This window comes from Fusarium vanettenii (assembly GCF_000151355.1).
Source record: "Fusarium vanettenii 77-13-4 chromosome 9 genomic scaffold NECHAsca_6_chr9_2_0, whole genome shotgun sequence".
Classification (NCBI taxonomy): Eukaryota; Fungi; Ascomycota; class Sordariomycetes; order Hypocreales; family Nectriaceae; genus Fusarium; species Fusarium vanettenii.
The window spans coordinates 151,810-165,198 of NW_003315877.1; the positions used below are offsets into that span (position 1 = coordinate 151,810).

Sequence of the window (13,389 nt, forward strand, 5' to 3'; positions counted from 1 at the left end):
CCGCAAGCGGTACGGTATTTGTATATCAGATTACGGAGTTTGGGTTTCGTTTGGTGCGACTTGACGGGAGGATATCAGTTATCGGCATGTTGCGAGCATCGAGTGTAGACATGATATGGAGGGACGGGAGGGATTCAAATCGCGGGCCTTGACCTCGGAATTTTCATCGAATGCTTTTTTCCCAAATGCTGTTTGAGAGCTGTAATAGAGAGAATTCAACGCCAAACTCCGGTCCCTGGTCTATGCATCCACCCCCCAACTGTCCGTCATGAATCGTCTCCCTCATGCTCATGGCGTAATCCCGTAGTCGTTGGCCTCACTGACGCCTCTTCTTTTCCAAAATCACCTCTTCGTTGCTTGCTGTCTTGAAAACCGTCTCTACACCAAGTGGCTGGGCAGAAGGAAGTTGGCGATGCCCTCCTTGACGGCGTACTCGTGCCCACAGTTTCCGCACACAAGCTTGCCCTCAGACATTTGCGTCTCAAGGAGCAAGTGGTGCAGATCCTTGAGCGTCTTCTCATCCGCCTGAAGCTCCTCAGCCGTGGGGGCCTGCTCAGGGAGTTGAGGGAAACCAAGCTGTAACACAACAAGTCAGGGAACATTTTCCAACACCAATGCGACAGGGCCCCCCAATCGTTTCACTACCTCCCCCTGTTTCGATCTAGTGTTTAAAACTCACCTCTGAGGCTGTTACTCGGAGCGCAGCCCAGTCAAGACGGGGCAGTACGTTGAGAATCATCTGAGGGTTCAGCTCAATCTCATCCTGGACGAGCTCGGCGTCCTTGGGATGGAGGGGGTATGAGTCTGACGAGGACTTGCAGGCCTTGACGGCGCAGGTGAGGAAGTTGAGGCTGAGGACCTTCATTTTTTTAGAGAGAGCAAGATGAATGATATTGAACACGCAGTAAAAACAGTGTCGACGGGATACTGAGGCTCTAATTTGTTGTGTCTTGAACTTACAACTTTTTTTTTCTATGGCGGGGGAGCGAGTGTTGAGTCGTAAGCCCCACGTGACAGGGGTATTGGCTTCGTGGACACCCAAGCAGAAGAACTTGGCAACGACTACAATGGGCATCTTTTACATGGGCTCGAGATTGTTGGAAGACGAGTAAGTTTGTTTTGGAATGGAAGATGAAGCTTAACAATATCACTCATTTATCCACCACGATTGGTAAGGACTGGTAGGGACGAAATATGTAAAGGTTCCAAGATACGCCGGTCTTATATTGTCTTGTCGCTGCGACACAAGTCTGATTTACCTAGAGTCGAGATCGTCGGGCAGCACGGAGACCGACGAGGAGGACGCCAGCCACGAGGGCAAAAAGGCCACCCTTTTGCAGAGTAGACCACCCTTCATCTTCTGGGGCGAACTCGGCGGCACCAAAGAGGTCTATGCGCGGCGGGCGAAAGAGCTACGTATCAGCACATCCGGCCAACGGCATTGAGGGTCATGTGAACAAGGCAACGAACAATGCGGGGGGGCGTGTTGCGTGTTGCGTTGTCTCTTTTAGAGCTCGACGTGAATACCTTCAGGGGGGACCTCGAGCTCGCCGCTCTTGAGAATCTTGACCGCCTCGACGGGTCGGTCGCCTCCACCGGTCTTGGTCCTCTCGATCTTCTCGACGACCTCGTAGCCCTCGAGGACCTCGCCGAAGACGACGTGCTTGCCATCGAGCCACCTGTGATGGTCCTGTTAGTCTTTGTCTGAATTGGGTATTCGGTAGGTATCGCTTACGAGGTGACGACGGTGGTGATGAAGAACTGGGAACCGTTGGTGTCGCGACCGGCGTTAGCCATGGAGAGGAGACCCTTCTTGGAGTGCTTGAGCTTGAAGTTCTCGTCCTTGAAGCGGTCGCCGTAGACTGAACGGTATGTCAGCCAATTGATTGTGAAAGCTACAGAGAGTGCCATAACATACTCGACTTGCCGCCAGTTCCGTCACCCTTGGTGAAGTCACCACCCTGGATCATGAAGCTGGGAATGACACGGTGGAAGACGGAGCCCTCATAACCAAAGCCCTTCTCGCCAGTGGCAAGAGCGCGGAAGTTCTCAGCGGTCTCGGGAACAGTCTTGCCATAGAGACCCATGACAATGCGACCGAGGTTCTGGTCACCCTGCTGGATGTCGAAGTAGACCTTGTGGGTGATCTTGGGACCCTTGGCAGCCTCGGCCGTCTGGGCGAGCAGCACGAGGCCGAGCCCAAAGACGAGGGCCGACGCGAAGAAGCGGCGAAGGTTGAACATTGTGTATCGTCTTGTTGCCGACTGTTTGTGAAGCAGCTGACAAGTTTGATGATGATGATGGTGCAAGAGAAACAGGACAAGGGGAGCTGGAGTAGGGGACACTTATACCGTAGATGGCTTACCAACTTGACCGGGGGAGGAGCTGGCGCAATTGGGGGCATGCGAGTGGCGGGGAGTCGACAGCAATGGCCGGAGTGGGGAGCTCAAGTTCCACGGCGTTTCATCAGCGTCTAGGGTGTGAAAAAGATGTGATAAGAGAGAAGGTTGATGTTAAAATATGATCAGTATATTGACTAGTTAACAATTGAATTGGTTGCATATTTATGTCTACATTCCTCACCGCATTGTCCTTTTCCTTCACCTTGGCCCGCTGGAACGCTGCAGTTCACGACTGTTGGAGCTGCTGCAACCCGACGCCAGTACCTGTACGTACCCCTCCACCACGGAGGATTAGCCCCGGTTTCGCCGAATGGTGCATCTTTTTCCAATTGCACGTCAGGTCCGAGATCGAGGCATGCGACTGTGATACCCACGACAAGCCGTCACAATGGTACGTTTGCGCCAATTGCTCCTTATATGACAGTGAAAGATACTAAAAACTCATCTAGGTTTTCATTCTAGGCGTCAACTTCGGCGAGCAGAAGCTGGTCAAGGTAAGTCTCTAACCTACATCCCGCGATCCGACGACTCAATTCTCACGCCAACGTCTCTCCCTCGAATAGAAAGCCCTCGAGTCGTTTTACGCTCTTGGGCCCACGACCTCTGCTCGCATTATGGCCAAGTACTCCATCCACAAGCTCGCCAAGGTCGGCTCCCTCGCCCCGAGAACCGTCACCTCTCTCACGGCCGAATTATCACAAATGACCATCGAAACCGACGCCCGACGACAGGTGCAGGAGAATATTCGACGACTAAAGGATATGGGCTCGTACCGTGGTAGACGTCACGCAATGGGTCTGCCTGTGCGTGGACAGAGGACGAGGACACAAACGACAACGGCCAACAGGCTCAACAGAGTCGAGCGGAGGGGTTAAGCATTTTACGTGCAGATTGGCCGATGTTGTCATGACCTGTGTGGTCACTTGGAGCTTGATTAAGAGGTGGGCTGTCAACATGATGAGGACCTATCTCGGCGCATTTGGAAAGGCCATCAATGGGAAAGTCAACCTCCAGGAGGAAGTGCGAGCAAGAACACCTTGCTGTACAAGACTTGTATATACAGTGTACGATCAGATGAAATGAGACCCTAGATCGCCATATTTTGGGCGCTACAAGTACTCTACACGGTCTCGAATGTGGCTTCGAGCACATCTGAAAACTTTAGCGCGGGCAAGACATCCTCCAACGGCAGTTCTCCCTTGGACTGCAGGCGAGCAGCGACCTCATCCACTTCCTTCCATACTCGCAGGAGATTACCACCGACGACCTTGGCAGCATCGACATTGCTCACACCGAGCTTCAGAAGCTCAGCGATAAGATCGGGGTACTTAGTCACATCCTCCAGACCCCGGGGTACGCTCGGAATGCCATCAAAGTCAGTACCGATGCCAACGTAGTCGAAGCCGATGAGGTTTCCGATGTAGAAGATGTGTTGAGCAGCATGCTCAATGGTAGAGTTCTGAGGGAAGAAGTCGGGCAGCCCATTAGGGTTGTCGCTCTCAACGCAGGAAATGAAATCAGGGGCAATGTTGACCATGACAAGGGAGTTGCGTTTCTTGACAAGTTCAAGGACATTGTCCTTGACATTTCGAGGATGAGGGCAGATACTCCACGCAGAACTGTGAGAGAAGATGACAGGAGCCTCGGAACCAGCCCAGTCATCGCCATTGCCTAGAACATCCAGCATAGTATCCTCACTAAGCGACTAATTAGAATAACACTTATGATTCAGAAAAAGGCGAACCTACCTGACGTGGGAGATGTCGACAATCATGCCGATGCGGTTCATCTCGTGAATCAGACGGCGTCCCAGAGGACTCACACCTCCCCAAAGAGGCTCAGCCTTGCGCGTAGGGTGCTCAAGGATAGCGGCATCGGCGAACTTGTTGTGGCAGTTGTGAGTCAAGGTGGCGTAGCGCACGCCGAGCTCATGAAACTTGCGAAGGTTGGCCGCCGAGTTGCCAATCTGATGCAAACCTTCGATGCCAAGGGGTGAGATCAACTTGCCCTGCCTGAAGGCCTCGAACGCGTTGGAGCTGTCAACCTTTTGAGAGAAATGGTCAGGGTAGGCTGCCTGCAGCCTCGTCATGACGTCAATCTGGTCCAGGGTGAACTGAACGCCTACGAGATAGTTAGCATTTGGGAGTGAGCGTGGACACAGTCAAACTTACTGGAGGCGTAGTTCTCATCAGAAAAGTCAGAGCCATTTTCTGGGCAAGGAGCAAAAAGACTCCAGAAGGCACCGCCACTCTGGCCCTGGCGAAGACGATGAAGGTCTACATGGCCAGGGAGGCCGCCCTCCACAAAGGGCTGAGTGAAGTTCTCCTCGTAGATACGGTTACCATAGAAGTAGCGTATCAACATAGGAAAGTCGACATGACCATCTGATTAGGTTTTGTTAGCCACTGTGATTCGCATCTTTGCCTGGATAGCGCTTGTGGTATCGGGTGTTTGTTCCTTACCAATCAATGGCGTAGTCGTGAGAATATGTCGAGCCCGCTCCTCAGGCGTTCTAAGCCCGTTACCATAGCGAGGGACTCCGCCGTAACGATTACTGACTGGCCGATGCAATAAACTGAGCCCAAGAAGTGCTAGGAAAATAGCTAGGATAGCCTTCCGCGGCGTCAACTTTGGTGTCGCAGGAGCTTCATGATGCTGATGGTTGTGAAGCTGCTGGAGCAATCCTCCCTTGACCGGCCTGCTCGGACCCCTTGTCCGAGGTGGTCTTGTCTTGTTAAAAGGAAGGAGGGGTTCTTGACGACCCATAATGGAGTTAAAAGAGAAAATGAAAACGAAGAAATACGCAAAGGATGGACGATAGTGGGAGATGAACGATACGGTAGATGGAGTTGTCGTGTGTTGGATTTGGAGTCTTGAATGGTGATAGATACGAGACAGGGATGAGACGGAACACGCTGACAAATGTGTGCAACTAGATCCAAAGTCCGCCGTGAGTGATCGAGTGATAATTGATATCACTATTCAGCAGAGATAGATCTCAAAAGATCGCTTGCGAATATATGATCTTACTCCTGATAGCATAGGTTGCTCATACACGTTCTCTCGGAGGCTGGTTAAGACTGACGAGTTGGATTGCCTGCCTCCACAGTGCAACTTACCCTTTCGCACCTGCGGACTTTCGGACTTTCGGACTTTCAGAGGAGCTGCTCAGGGGTTGCCACCAGCCACCTTGCACAAAGTTTTGTGCACAGCCCAGGCCAGCTCCCCCAAACGGAGCAAAAACGGAGGGTAAAGGCCCAGTCATTCCCCAAGACTCACCGTTTTGGCGGAAATATTGAGCCTCCATTCCGGTAGGGAGTCAGCTCACTTTGGCGGGGTACTGAAGCACGCACACGGACGCGGTCTGACCTCCATGGAAGTCTCTTCCCCAAATTCTAAACTGACTGCGCAGTTCATCATGGCGGCGGTTTCAATTGAAGCCACCAGCCACAGACAGTCATAGGGACAGAGAGCAGCGGTCTGGCGGCCAATTCAGCCAGACGCTATACGGATTATAATGAGATTTACATAAGAAGAGTTGAATAAGAGAGAAAATCATCATAAAAACATGTAATAATGTTAAAGAGACTCCTTTATTATTTATATTTCCTTAGGTAGGTATTTGTTGATATTGAGGTGGACATGCAGATGGCCTCGTCCCACCCTCACCGTTTGGTGGCGGAAAAACTGAGCCTCCTTTCCGGCGGGGAGTCCGATTCACTGTACCATCCTTCAGGCTTTGGCGGGGTACCAATGTACCTCGAATGTGCGTGAGTCAAACGGCAGGAGCAAGCGCAACACTACCTATTAAAAGCCCTTCGCGACCTACCTACCTACAATTCCTTCCCTCCAACACCAACCAGACAGTGAATCATGACGGCCCTATCGATCGAAGAGAGGCTCGGCCTCATCCGAGAGAACCTCGCCGAGGTCCTCAACCCTGAAATCATCGAGTCCATCATGGCTGAGGGGCGGCACCCCAAGATCTACTGGGGCACCGCTACCACTGGCCGACCTCACTGCGGTTACCTCGTGCCCGCCATGAAGATCGCCCAGTTTCTTGCCGCTGGCTGCGATGTGACCATCCTCCTCGCCGACGTCCACGGCTTCCTCGACAACCTCAAGGCCCCGCTCGAGCTCGTTGCACAGCGCGCCAACTACTACCGATTCGTCATCACCTCTATGCTCAAGGCTGTTGGTGTCCCTATCGACAAGCTGCGATTCGTCCTCGGCAGCTCTTACCAGACCAGCTCAGATTACACCATGGACGTCTACAAGCTGACCGCACTCGTGTCGGAGCACGACGCCAAGAAGGCCGGAGCCGAAGTCGTGAAGCAGACTTCCAATGCTCCTCTGAGCGGTCTCATCTACCCCATTCTGCAGGTTCTGGACGAGCAGTACCTGGATTGTGATGCCCAATTCGGTGGCGTTGACCAGCGGAAGCTGTTTACGGCGGCTAAGGAGTGGCTGCCCAAGCTCGGATACCGACAGGTGGGTATTGATTCTGTCTGAGCTTGGATTCTGGACATATGCTAACACTTGTTGCAGCGAGCGCATCTTCTCAACCCCATGGTCGCTGGTCTGAACGGAAACAAGATGAGTTCAAGTGATGAGAGTGCGTGACTCACTGCGAGAGTCGAAGCTCCCAACTGACTTTTCGCAGACAGCAAGATCGATCTTCTGGATTCCCCCGAAGCCGTCGCTAAGAAGATTCGGAAAGCGGAATGCGTTCCTAAGGTGGTCGAAGGCAATGGCGTGCTGGCCCTGGTAGAGTACGTTCTGCTTCCAGGTTCAGGTCTGAAGAATGGTGTTCGGGAGGTCAAGGTCGAGAGGCGCGACGCCGAGCCCCTGGTCTACACCAACATCAAGCAGATGCAAGAGGATTACGAGAACGATGTGGTAAGGCTTGCCCACGCCCGCCCGCCCCCAATTGAGCCTGTTACTAACCACGCCCTTATAGTTGACACCCCAGATGCTCAAGGCCACCGTCACTCAGGGTCTTATCGATATCATGACGCCTATCCAGGCCGATTTCCAGGCATCTGAAGAATGGCAGGAGGTGACGTTGAAGGCGTACCCCCCACCAGCCAAGAAGGAGAAGAAGGTCAAGAACAGAGGCACCCGGTTCCCTGGAGCCAAGGGAGCCGATGCCCAGGAGGATGGAGTGACAAAAAAGGTTGAAGAGCTGTCTGTGGCTGACGGCGCTCAACCCAACGGTGCGTGAGAGGGTTAATGTGAAAAAGAAAAGAAAAAGAAAAAAGGGGATACCATGTTTCACAGGAAACGGTTAGGACTCAAGCGTGTTTGTCCGAACCTATGGTCTTTGTTTAGCGGACCTTATAGACTCATTCGACGCTTTAAAAGTGAAATAGATGAGATATGAAGAACAAGGCTTTGAGATACTAATTGAAATGAGATATGTAAAACTAAGATACTACACTATGAGATTACTGATTAGTACATGGTTGTCTCCACCACCAAAGACTACCTATTTTCCAATGCCCCCCTTTCTTTGAACAAGTTTTAATGTAAGAGGCTCCAACGCCAGCGGGTATACAATCACAATATCAACCTTCCATGCGGACTCCTTCCATCAACCATGGATGTTACTCGAAACAGCAAGCTTCGTAGACGGCGTACCAAGAGTCCGGGTCCTCTGTCAACTCAAGAGTAGCCGGCGAAGCATCGTACAGCTCACACTGGCTAATGTCGGCAATGTATCCAATGGTGACACAGCCCTCGGTCTCCTTGCACCTAGTCTTGCAAGTCTCCAAGTCAGTGTCCTGCTGGTTGTCGAGGAGGTGACTGGAGCTGCTGTCGCCGAGGTAGCCGGTCTTTCCGCAGACGAGGTTGGCCGCGGCAGGGCAGCTAGAGCCAGAGGTTTGGCTGGGCGCGGCGGATGTTGTGGTCGAGGCGGCAGATGTGCGGGTCTCGAGGGTGGTGGTCTCCTGAGTGGTTGACTCGTCGGCGGTGGTAGAGGAGGGGGCAGTTGTAGAAGAGGTTGTAGATGGAGCGGCTGTAGAGGAAGTTGTGGAGGGAGCAGTTGTAGTCTCTTGAGCCGAGGTGGAGGTTGTGTCAACTGCCGTGGTAGAAGTCGTCTCGGCTGCTGTGGTGGAGGTTGTCTCGGACTCGCTTGAACCGTGAGCTCCTACATCTGTTGTAGTCTCAGACACGGTAACTGAGCTGCTGGTAATGGAAGCGGAATGTGTGGTCTCAGTCTCAGAGGCTTCGGCGGTCCCAGTGGTTCCAGTGGTCTTTGTCTCCGAGTTACTGGAGACGTCGGGGTAACTTCCAGAGGTTGTGGTAGAAGGTTGAGCAGATGTCGCAGTGACAACTTCAGCAGTCGAGACGGAGCTGGAGCTTCCATGGGGCCTGCATGGACCAGCATGGGCTCCAATGGCAAGGCCGGCCACGATGGCGGTGATGAGGGTGTTGACTGAAGGCATGGTGAGTGAGTGAGTGGAAGAAGGTAGTCAAGAAAAGGATGGTATCAGAATGGAGATGAAGTCAATGATTGGATATGAGTCTTCAAACAACAAAAAACGAGTGAACTGAAGGCTCTCTAAATAGCAAATCACAACAAACACAACAAGGTCATGCATCCCTCGAGGGCGGCAGGCTCCTTTATAAGGGGGCCAAGGGTCGCCCTCAACATTGGATATTTCCCGCCCTCATCCGAACTCCTCATGTTGGCCGCGCCCTGACCTGATGACCCTTGACACTAAAACAAAATCATGAAATGGGCCCATACTCAAGGCCAAAAACAGAAGCGGGAACTAATTGGCGCCTTTGTTCCTGAATGTCTTGAAAGAAACAAAGAAAGAGTCCACATGGGTGTGTGTGGAGATGCAGGTGAAGCTCTTGGCCGCCGTCGTTCCGAACAGCCAATGACGGCTGGTGTTTCGAGGGAGCTGAGTCTCGGACTGGGCGTTTAGGGCGACGGTACGATTCGATGTAACCAGGGCACGTTGGTTGTCGATGCAGGGAAACTCGTATCAGTGCCTGAAGATGCGGTGGGCTAATCTCTCAAAGGGAAAAGTGCAATTGCCATTTCATCTGTGCGTTGCATGCAGTTGGTTGTTGAGATGAGATGATGAGGGAGGGATCTCTCGGTTCGATAACCGAGCGTGAAACAAATGGTGAGAACAGCACGGCCGGTTCTTGTCAGATGCTATGACTCTGTTGTAACTGTATTTGATTAAACAGGATAAAGTTGATATGATGTAAAACGACTTTGGAAAGTAAATTTCTGTCTTGTTTTGCCTTTACTGATGTAGAGGTACGGTCTACAACATCGCCGACAGCTACAGCCATGGATCCATAACTTATTCACCGAGGTGTTATTTCCGCCGAGACCATTTCACTCAATACGGAGGATTCTCTTTGGCTGCTCATTGCTAGCCCGTCCCACCTCACTCACCTTAGTCCAAAAGGCTCCATGAGCATGAGGCAGGATAGCGGGGGCTTCAGAGCAACTGAAGCTTACACTGAAGCTTCAATAACACTGATAACTGGATGTCAACAAGGTTTTCAGCAGCATAGTAACGCCGTGGTCGCCTCAACAAAGCTTCTTCTGAGATGGCTGCCTTTCTCGTCATAAGAGATAAAAGGCATCTTCACCCTCGTACAGTTGTCGGTCTCACCTCACATTGGCAATCTTCTACACGATCCTGTTAGCTCCACTTCGACGTCAAAGCAAGATGACCAATGCACCCATTCTTTCCGACCTTCCATCTGAACTTCTCCATCTCATCTTTGGGCACTTTTGTTTACATTGCCGTGGAGGCTTCAGAGAGCCCTACTGGGTCGAAGCAGATGCCGGACATGACCAGTCAGAAACTTATCTGCGTGAACGACACACGCTCTTTTCACTTTGCCTGGTCTCAAGACGGATGAGAGATGTTGCGCAGCATGTCCTACACCATGAGTTCATCCTCGGATACGCCCACCTGCATCCGCGATGTAATTACTCGTGGCGGGGGCGACTGACAAGCTTCATACGAACCGTCTCTTCGCGACGTGATCTTGCTGCACTGGTCAAGACTGTCTTCTTCCACCCTTGGTTGCATCAGGGCGTCGAGCTTGGCGATACCTGGCTCGCCATGAGACACGCTGCGGATGCCTTGCAGGTCGACCTAGCTGAAGTCTGGAAGCGGCGAGACTCGTACGACAGGGAGAGGTCGTGGAGGATGTCGAGGGTGTACTTTGAGCTCCTACGGGAGCTCTTCCTCGGACCTCTCCACAGCATCGATCGAGTAACCCGCCCCAGAGACCTAGTTGCTCTGGTTCCTGAGCTATTCGCAGTTCTCCTTGCCTTGCTCCCCAATCTCAAGCACCTCGCTTTTGGCACAGACCCGAGGATTGACAACATCGGGGTTGGGGTGCTCTATTGGTCACCAGCGGCAATAGGTGCCCTCGGTGTCACCAAACTGCCTCTCCGCATCCTTGAGACGCCTTATAGGCCGGGAGACCTTTCTAAATTGACGCCGGATCTCGAATCGCTGACTTGTGATCGCATAGGTGCCCTCGAGGAATTCAGCTTTCCGCGTCTGAAGTCGCTCTGTATCAGAGATATTCGTGTCCACAAATCTGGTTTCGGTGAGATCGCCGAGTTTTGCCCTGAGGGTCTTTCTTCATTCACATACGAAACCGGTGGGAGTTGGGAAGTAGGCGGTTGTGTTGTGCAGCCTTCTGATGTTGTCGCACAGCTCAGCAAGTTCCGCGACACATTCAGGTCGTTGCATCTGGACTTCCGGTCTAGGCTCATTCTGCCTCAAGATATTGACACGGACTTCCCTTGTCTCGAGGGCTTCACAGTTCTTGAAAGCCTCTTCCTCACGACCAATGTGATATACCACGACAACAACCTGGAACTGCCGGATGAGGACTCTCTCGTCGATATCCTCCCACCGAGCCTCGTGTCGCTCACTCTCGCCAAGACACTATGGCCAACAGCCCAACGGCTAATGCAGGGTCTGCTCGGTCTTGCTAAGTACAAGCAGCGTAACCCAGAGCGATTTCGCAAGTTGAAGTGTGTTCGATTCGATACAAAGCAGGTCTGCTCAGACAGCTCCGTCAAAGAGGCGTTCAGGGAGGCGGGCATTGATCTGGTGTATGGAGAGTTTCCGAGGAAGGACTGGAGCTACAAAGACATACATGACCATTGACATATGTGGTGGTGGTCTGGTCATTGAAGTGATTCCATGGCTTGGGTAGGCAATAGATGATCTCGACGTGAATGGTGGTTGGGCTGGCAATGTGACTACGAACGGCTGATGTGTTGTAAAGCTTCGCTTGAATGCCAAGCTTGAGATGTGTTCCTACTGGGCTTATCTGGTCCCAATTGGGCCCTCATCGAGGCTTCTTCACCTTCATTCCATGTTGTTGATGACTTGGCGGTGGAGATGGCAAGGTTGACAAGGACAACCAACACCAGCCGCCCAGCCCAACTTGCATCCACGAGAGTCCAGCTCGGACTCAAGCGCTGAGTAAGATGGGATGGCAGCCACCAAAAATAGCGGTTCTCCAGCCATGGGTTGGAACGAACCGAACTTTTAACGCTTCCCCCCAGCCAGCGATGGACCCCTGGACAGTGGGCAGTTTCCCCAGTTGGGCACGACTCCCTGAAACAAGCCTCTAATATTAGCGCGCCGTCTGGTTACGAGGACAAGCAGAAGCCGTCAGGGGTTCACTCAAGCGTTGGATGAAGGATGGAGTGGTTGGGATCGGTGCCCGCTTGGGTAGGCATTTTTACTGGCAAAAGCCACTAATAAACTACCCCCAGCCTGCCGGTCCAGTGAGAGAGAGGCCTCTGGGAGGGCTCCATGACAAGTGCCGTCTGTCTCCAGCCCGCTGGCGGTTGTGCTACAAACACCAAGAGATTGGCGACAGAAGGGCGACAGGGGAAGCTTCTGGTGTGTCACTGGAGGGAGGGGAAAGAAAGGGAGGTGTAATGAGTGTCGTCGACTATCACCCAGATATTAAATATTCGTTTCCCTTGTCGTATTCCATCTTGAAACTTGACACTTGGTCCCTTATTTTGTTGTCCCCCCAGTGACAACCCATCGTGCATGGAGCTGATGCTGGCGTTGATGCTGGCTGGCTGGTACATTCTAGGCTGGCTGGGTTCGTTCCTTCCACGCTTGACAGCTGAACATCTGCACCGTTTGCGAACACCAAGAGACACGGCTTCCTTCCCAATGCAGAACCTTCCATCTTATCTTCCAATCCTCCTCTTACACGCATCTTGACCCCTTCTTCATAGCATTCAATTTCCTCATCAACCTTTGCGTACGCGTACCTCTATTTCAAGCGCCGGAGTTGAGCGTCTCCATTCATCCCGTATCCGTGGTCCCTTGTTAATTAGTTCCGAAACGTCGTCATCAGCCAGACCAGCCAACCTCCTTCTCGGACTCCCTTCCTCGCTCCAGCTAGGCTAGACTCCCGCGATCCAGGCCCCCCAGTTCTTCAAGCCGTCAGCCCAGTCAGCAGTGCGTCGTCGCCTTTCCCCCATTCAGCCTTGCTCGTCCACGCCGAGTCAGCCAAAGGGCAGAAAAAGTTCGACCCATAACTCTACTGGACGGGCTGGACTGGACTTTGGTCCCCCCCAATCCCTGACGGCCGCACAAACAATCAACAGCAAAGCTCGCAGCCCCTGCATTCGGCAGCAGCCGTCTCACAAAACTAGTCCTGCACAAGATAGAGACACGCAGCAACTACCAAGACCACCACCACTGTCACTGCCACGAGACGTCAACACCAGCACCAGCTGACGATCCCAGCTGCCATTCCTTCCCCGCCATCATCACGACGACAATCCCCCCTCCCGCACACGCTCACGTCGCCTGCGCTGTCATTCGTCCGCTCGCTGGCCCTCCACCGCCACAGCCTGCTCTCTTAATTCGCCCTCTCCCACCTCGACCACGACAGCAACCACGAGAACCGCAATCATCACAGCAGTCCAAGGGGCTGGATAAGGCAGGCCATC

General features: G+C 52.8%; 6 protein-coding genes across 6 annotated transcripts; 2 read left to right on the forward strand and 4 right to left on the reverse strand.

Annotated features, from left to right (window-relative positions):
- Positions 1–16: 16 nt before the first annotated feature.
- On the reverse strand, positions 17–942 carry NECHADRAFT_102805 (uncharacterized protein). The gene is made up of 2 exons (XM_003050286.1): positions 680–942; positions 17–576 (listed from the first exon to the last, which is right to left on the reverse strand). Exons 1-2 carry the CDS (start codon positions 863–865, stop codon positions 379–381), a joined length of 384 nt encoding a protein of 127 aa, XP_003050332.1. The 5' UTR covers positions 866–942; the 3' UTR covers positions 17–378.
- Positions 943–1,195: 253 nt separating this feature from the next.
- Positions 1,196–2,356, reverse strand: NECHADRAFT_102806 (uncharacterized protein). Its single transcript, XM_003050287.1, has 3 exons — positions 1,919–2,356; positions 1,736–1,862; positions 1,196–1,679 (listed from the first exon to the last, which is right to left on the reverse strand). The coding sequence occupies exons 1-3, from the start codon at positions 2,241–2,243 to the stop codon at positions 1,508–1,510; spliced, it is 624 nt and encodes a 207-aa protein (XP_003050333.1). The 5' UTR covers positions 2,244–2,356; the 3' UTR covers positions 1,196–1,507.
- Positions 2,357–2,748: 392 nt separating this feature from the next.
- NECHADRAFT_102807 (putative mitochondrial 37S ribosomal protein SWS2) lies at positions 2,749–3,517 on the forward strand. Its single transcript, XM_003049915.1, has 3 exons — positions 2,749–2,793; positions 2,852–2,896; positions 2,966–3,517. The coding sequence occupies exons 1-3, from the start codon at positions 2,791–2,793 to the stop codon at positions 3,275–3,277; spliced, it is 360 nt and encodes a 119-aa protein (XP_003049961.1). The 5' UTR covers positions 2,749–2,790; the 3' UTR covers positions 3,278–3,517.
- Positions 3,518–3,522: 5 nt separating this feature from the next.
- On the reverse strand, positions 3,523–5,168 carry NECHADRAFT_48706 (uncharacterized protein; the record flags this gene model as incomplete). The annotated part of the gene is made up of 4 exons (XM_003050288.1): positions 3,523–4,099; positions 4,151–4,523; positions 4,574–4,786; positions 4,865–5,168. The coding sequence occupies 4 exons, from the start codon at positions 5,166–5,168 to the stop codon at positions 3,523–3,525; spliced, it is 1,467 nt and encodes a 488-aa protein (XP_003050334.1).
- A 1,107-nt stretch (positions 5,169–6,275) lies between these two features.
- Positions 6,276–7,808, forward strand: NECHADRAFT_71656 (uncharacterized protein; the record flags this gene model as incomplete). Its single annotated transcript, XM_003049916.1, has 4 exons — positions 6,276–6,893; positions 6,951–7,017; positions 7,066–7,301; positions 7,363–7,808. The coding sequence occupies 4 exons, from the start codon at positions 6,276–6,278 to the stop codon at positions 7,624–7,626; spliced, it is 1,185 nt and encodes a 394-aa protein (XP_003049962.1). The 3' UTR covers positions 7,627–7,808.
- NECHADRAFT_101535 (uncharacterized protein) lies at positions 7,784–8,961 on the reverse strand. The gene has a single exon (XM_003050289.1). The coding sequence runs from the start codon at positions 8,846–8,848 to the stop codon at positions 8,009–8,011; it is 840 nt and encodes a 279-aa protein (XP_003050335.1). The 5' UTR covers positions 8,849–8,961; the 3' UTR covers positions 7,784–8,008.
- Positions 8,962–13,389: the final 4,428 nt, after the last annotated feature.

Bases quoted from the DNA above. Each gene is read 5' to 3' on its own strand.
- NECHADRAFT_102807 (XM_003049915.1), top strand. The intron at 2,897-2,965 runs GTAAGTCTCTAA...TCCCTCGAATAG, and splicing joins GCGAGCAGAAGCTGGTCAAG to AAAGCCCTCGAGTCGTTTTA.
- NECHADRAFT_102806 (XM_003050287.1), bottom strand. From the start codon at position 2,243: ATGTTCAACCTTCGCCGCTTCTTCGCGTCGGCCCTCGTCTTTGGGCTC. The intron at 1,863-1,918 runs GTATGTTATGGC...CATACCGTTCAG, and splicing joins CGGAACTGGCGGCAAGTCGA to TCTACGGCGACCGCTTCAAG. The intron at 1,680-1,735 runs GTAAGCGATACC...GGACCATCACAG, and splicing joins ATCACCACCGTCGTCACCTC to GTGGCTCGATGGCAAGCACG.
- NECHADRAFT_102805 (XM_003050286.1), bottom strand. From the start codon at position 865: ATGAAGGTCCTCAGCCTCAACTTCCTCACCTGCGCCGTCAAGGCCTGC. The intron at 577-679 runs GTGAGTTTTAAA...GTTGTGTTACAG, and splicing joins TCCGAGTAACAGCCTCAGAG to CTTGGTTTCCCTCAACTCCC.
- NECHADRAFT_101535 (XM_003050289.1), bottom strand. From the start codon at position 8,848: ATGCCTTCAGTCAACACCCTCATCACCGCCATCGTGGCCGGCCTTGCC.